The sequence below is a fragment of the Bradysia coprophila genome, chromosome IV (assembly GCF_014529535.1).
Source record: "Bradysia coprophila strain Holo2 chromosome IV, BU_Bcop_v1, whole genome shotgun sequence".
Taxonomy (NCBI): domain Eukaryota; kingdom Metazoa; phylum Arthropoda; class Insecta; order Diptera; family Sciaridae; genus Bradysia; species Bradysia coprophila.
This window is the reverse complement of record NC_050738.1, coordinates 14,001,458-14,006,937: the sequence shown is the minus strand read 5'-3', so window position 1 is coordinate 14,006,937 and position 5,480 is coordinate 14,001,458. Positions and strand designations below refer to the sequence as shown.

Sequence of the window (5,480 nt, the reverse complement as noted above, 5' to 3'; positions counted from 1 at the left end):
ATTTATAAAACTGTTTTTCGCTGATGCAAACAGTCGAAAGGGACAGGATGTAGAAATACAAATCTCGCACTCAGAGAGGGAGAGAGAGAGAGAGAGAAATCAAATAATTTTCACATTGACATTGTCCTTTCCGAGGTCCTTTCTCACTCTTTCTAATCGTGAAGTTTAAAAAAATCTTTCGAAGTGATAGTCTCTTCTGCCCTGGTGTCTGGTGCCTACAAAGTCCTGTACTGCGGCTAAAGGTAATCAAGTACAATCTGCAAACAAAATATTTTTTTAGTTAAACGTAACTTTGCACTGTAAACGTTTATCATAATGTTCGACTCTTTCGTATTTTAATACTCAAGTATAAAACTGGGCAGTCTTACGAAAAATATTTGAAAATTATCAGTCGGGGGAGAAGCACCAGCGTTACGATAGTAATACTCAAGTATAAAACTGGGCAGTCTTACGAAAAATATTTGAAAATTATCAGTCGGGGGAGAAGCACCAGCGTTACGATAGTACCACTCTTTTAGTTCCACTTTTTTCGTAAAAGGAAAAAGTTGAACTATCTTTACGATGCATATATGCAGCATTTGCATTACAATAGTTTTACTTTTTTAGTTCCACTTCATACTACGTATAATGTATGCGACGTTACAATAGTTCCACTTTTTCCTTCTTTTCACGAAAAAAGTGGAACTGAAAGAGTGGTGCAATTATAACACTGGTTTAGGCGCTGTAATATATAAGAGCATAGCAGAGTTCTGTTGCACACAAAAATTATGTTAAATTATGACTCAAATTCATGAGAGAAATTTTTTTGTATGAAAACGAGAGGCATCAGCTATAATTTTTGTGGTGTGTTGGTGCCAGAGAACTCTGCTAAGACACATTGAGAATGTCCATTTGCATGAAAAGTTGTATAAGCATCTGTTTGGACGGTAGGTTTTAGGAGATTTCGCGAGTTGAAGCCGCAAATAACTATTCCTAATTTTTTTTAAGCTCTCGTTTAGCTACGTTAGTGGCTTCAAAGTGGCTTTCAGTTCAGATGTTTTCGAGTTCAAACTCGATACAAGATTTTCATTCCTCTTTTTCCAATTTTCAGAAACATTCACCAAACATGCTAATATTTAACTAAAAACCGAGGGGCTGTCACAAATCTGTATGAATACGAAGAATTTCTCATACAAAAAGGCAATTGCTGTAAGACCATTTTGGACAGGGAAAAATCCTTCGCTGAAAACATTTTTCACTAAGCGGGACAGTAAACTTTTATATCCTGTGGAACCATCGAGACTAAAACGAAAAAAACCCTAACGTCAGCCTTAATTCTTTAATAATTTTCATATACCTAATATTGTCGTCGAACAATTCGGTTAACATAATTAATCCAGAATTATTTAAAATTACCAGGATAAGAGACATGCATATAATGACAATCTATCCGGGACGGTATGTAAATGTATACCGTTTCCGTGAGACGCAAATCAGATTCAAATTAATTTCAATTAGGTGTACAGTCATATTAAACCAAGATAAAATAGAAAAATGTTTTCATAAAACTTTCTGGATAACTTAATTTTATTGTTTTTGTGATGATTTTTTTTTGTTTCAACTTTATTTTCATTCCAAATGAAATGACAATTTCAAACAGCTGGTATCAACATCATCAATTCGTTTCGGTCTACCATTATATATTTAATTTGTGTTAAATTATATTTAAAAATGGTCGAATATGAAAACAAATTGCAATTATGAAATAAATTAAAAATAAATACTGCCAAAAATATTGAATCCACCTTTTATAATATATATATTATAACCATACGCCAATTGATGTATTTTTTTTGGATGTCTTTTTCAATCGATTCATCAAAAAGTTTTTTTAATTGAAAAAAAGAAGCTTTTTTCACGCAAATATTTGTATAAAATATTAAAGCGATTGTCTGTGTGAATGGAATAAAATATAAATTAGTCAATTTATGGGAAAAAAATATATAAAAATGGGAGAGAGATTCCTAATTATAAAATTAAATGAAAAAAAAAAAAATAGGAAAGCCATATTGTCAATTGACATTTATTTAAATTGTAGGTAAATCAAGTTACATTGTAAGTTTATAAAAATAAAACAACAAATTATTCACACAAATAAAGACATAAAATTTAAAAAGATTTGTTTGCTTAAATGTCCAACTACAACGCTAACTTTTTTTTACGATGCTCCTGAAAATGAAATGAGACACCATCGAACCGAATAATGAAGTAAAGGAGAAATAATTTGAATAGAAAACAAGTTCCGGTGAAAATAACAAAAGAATTTCCAGTAATTAATTTGTCATTTCATTCGAAATTGTTTTTCTTTCGAATTACAGCATTGATGGTAATGAATTCATGTGGTCTCGCCATAATTCGGAAAAAAATTATTAACAATGATCTTACATCTCTTCTGCATTAAGTTTCAGTGCCTACAGTCGAAGAAAAATAGATTTCGGTTTTTTCAACGAATACAATCCAAACGATGTTATTTAATCCACATGCGATTTACAAGTAATAATACATATACACACATAAATATCGTAACATTGGTAATGCATGTGGGATAAATAGCATTGATTGGATTGTATTGCCAGTTTCTTATTTTTCTTCGACTGTATATTGGCGAAAATATTTTCACGAATTTTCTCAAATTCTCGCTATTTTCTCAAATTTTCACAAAAAACTTTTTGCGAAAATTCACAAAAATTTGTAAAAATCGTGAAAATTTCAGAAAATTCGTGAAAATATTTTCGCGAATATAGGCACTGTTAAGTTTTGTATGCGTTGTAACGTTGATATGCTGGTAAACATGGCCTATTTTTGTGAACTTTTTTTAAAGACATTTTTAAACCTTTTTGAGCTTTTAGATTTTTTAGAGAATTTTGCTATTTTGCATACAGTGAACGACATCTCAAATGTCTCACTGTCAAATTTTTCTGAGAATTTTATTGTGTCATTGCAAATTCACAATGACATTCTCTGAAAAAAATGACAGTGAGACATTTGAGATGTCGTTCACTGTAACTGTGAGAACTGTGGACATGTTCTCTTAAAATCTTAAACTTCTTAAAGTTGCGAAAATGTCTTAAAATTCTTGAAGTTTTCAAATGTTTTTTTCAAAAAGTTTTGAAAAATTACTACACTCACGGAATTTTGAAAACCGACACATTTTCTGTTTCGTGGTTTACTGTTTTTTTTTGTGAATTTTCCATTAAAAACACATATGAAGAAATCAGAAACTCAAGTAATATTCATTTTTTAATAATTGGATACGTGGTTTGATCTTTCGATAATTTATTTTTTCCGAGCTATCGATTACAGTCAGTAATCTTCTTCAGGGAACTAATGTATTGTATCGGTTACTATGATTGTTTGTATGTGTGCGTGTTGCTATGTTATTTGTTCTATTGGTTTTGGTGTATGTGTGATGTCTGATATTTTTGGTAATATTGGTTTCCATGCATTGCTTAGGACTAGACCTTTATCGATGTTCATCAATTGACCTTGGTTTTGTTGAATGGCCAAACCTTCTTTGATTTTTCGCAGATGGAAATTATTTTCTCTGACTATTAATTACTATTAATTATTATTAAATATTACTATTAATTACTATTAATTTACTCAAGTAAAACAGAGAAACAGAAAATGTGTCGGTTTTCAAAATTCCGTGTATTGTTCAAAATGTTACTGTTCCCAAAGTTCTGACAAATTTTTGAAGTTTTGAAACTTTTATGTGAGATCTTTAAGAACTTTAGATTGAAAAATAGTTTAAGCACTGATTGCAGGGCTTCTCTAAGTACTCGAGTCAAACGCAACTTGAAATGCCGTTATCAGCGACACTATCGGTATATCTCTCTTGAGCTTGGGATCTCGTAGCCTATGTATAATTTTATCCGTTGGACGAACTAACACAGTGCGAATTCTGCGAATTCAAAACTCCGGCAATCAATAATCTCAAATTTTATTTTAATAATCCATGTCATTCCATTCGTTAAAATTTGTTAAAATTGTTTTCTGAAATGTTCAAAACGGGAACGGTCGTTATCTTCATCGTTTCGATGAGCAGTGAATTGAGCATATTGTCCGTTATTTTCTCGACGCGGAAAGTTTGATTGTTTGTTGAAATGTGCATTTGTGAAGCGGTCCATGTCTTGATTTCCGTCGTCCATAAATCGTTGTGGTGCTGGTTGTTTGAACTGAATATTTGTGAATCGATCCATTTCTTGATTTTCGTTGACCACGTCTCGTTGTGATTGTTTGGTGAATTGAGCGTTTGAGAAGCGATCCACGCCTTGATTTTCTTCGTTGGTGAAAGTCCGTTGCGATGCTGATGGTGTGGAGATGGGAGCGTTTGTGAAGCGATCCATGCCTTGATTTTCGTTGACCGCAAACCGTTGTGGTGTTGATTGTTTGGTGAATTGAGCGTTGGTGAAGCGATCCATGCCTTGATTGTCGTTGGCAAAACGTTGCGACGCTGATTGTTTGGAGAAGTGAGCGTTTGTGAAGCGATCCATGCCTTGATTTTCGTTGACCACATACGATGGACGATCATGGCGAATGAAGCTACTTTGATACGAGAATGCTGTCGGATAAAATGTTTGTGGTTGTGCAACCGCAACACTCGCAACAACGGCAATAACAAGCATCTGACATAAATAATTTTTTATTAAAACATTATCATCGCCAGATTGTGGTTAAAGAAACGTTTACCAATTTAATCATTTTCTCTTCTAATTAAAAGTTTGCAGCACAACAAATGAAACTTATTTAAATTAGCTACCGAACGGCAGAGCATATTTATACCTATTTTACGACGAACTACATAATGACCTAAACCTTGTAAATTCGACATCAGATACTTTTCCCTGTTGTATGAATATTATGTTTCCCCTCTAACCTGGTTTGTTTGATACATTTTATTGGAATGTAGTAATTAATACCGAAACAAAGTTATGATGCCAGGTGATTCGCATACCATATAAACTGGTACAGTACAAAAGTATCATACACAACTTTTATAATTGGTAATGACCGCATAAGCTTTGATTTTTTCTATACATATAGCACTGATTCATGACATTGATAATTAGTTGTGACAATAATACTTTGTGTTTTAAATTCCATGCGAAAATGATACTCAACTCATTAAAAATTCGCTGGAAATATTCTGAACAAAATACGGTCTATCTTTCAGTGTAACAATAACACTGTTAGTGCACATTGTTACACGAAGGTGCATTATAAAAATTCTTGCTTGCCACCAAAGCTTAAATAATGTCCTGCTCACTCTGCATGAAGGAAGAAATATCTAGTTTTAAGCTCCTTGTGGGTGGATCCCTCTTTTCATTTCTGTCAAAACTTTGTGAGAATTCTTCCGACCTTCATTTTGGACCGTGAAATGGAAACTGTTTCATGAGTATTTTACATTGAATATTCTTCATATGAAAATTTATGTTTCG

At 32.6% G+C, this 5,480-nt stretch overlaps 1 protein-coding gene across 3 annotated transcripts; it reads right to left on the bottom strand.

Moving 5' to 3' along the window:
- Positions 1-3,966: 3,966 nt before the first annotated feature.
- On the bottom strand, positions 3,967-4,833 carry LOC119086058. 3 transcript variants are annotated; one of them, XM_037196633.1, is made up of 3 exons: positions 4,732-4,833; positions 4,391-4,667; positions 3,967-4,312 (listed from the first exon to the last, which is right to left on the bottom strand). In XM_037196633.1, exons 1-3 carry the CDS (start codon positions 4,741-4,743, stop codon positions 4,023-4,025), a joined length of 579 nt encoding a protein of 192 aa, XP_037052528.1. In that variant the 5' UTR covers positions 4,744-4,833; the 3' UTR covers positions 3,967-4,022. The 3 variants fall into 3 exon arrangements, with proteins under 3 accessions (XP_037052528.1, XP_037052527.1, XP_037052526.1); XM_037196632.1 differs by having other exon boundaries at positions 3,967-4,356; positions 4,432-4,667; XM_037196631.1 differs by having other exon boundaries at positions 3,967-4,667.
- Between the last annotated feature and the right edge of the window lie 647 nt (positions 4,834-5,480).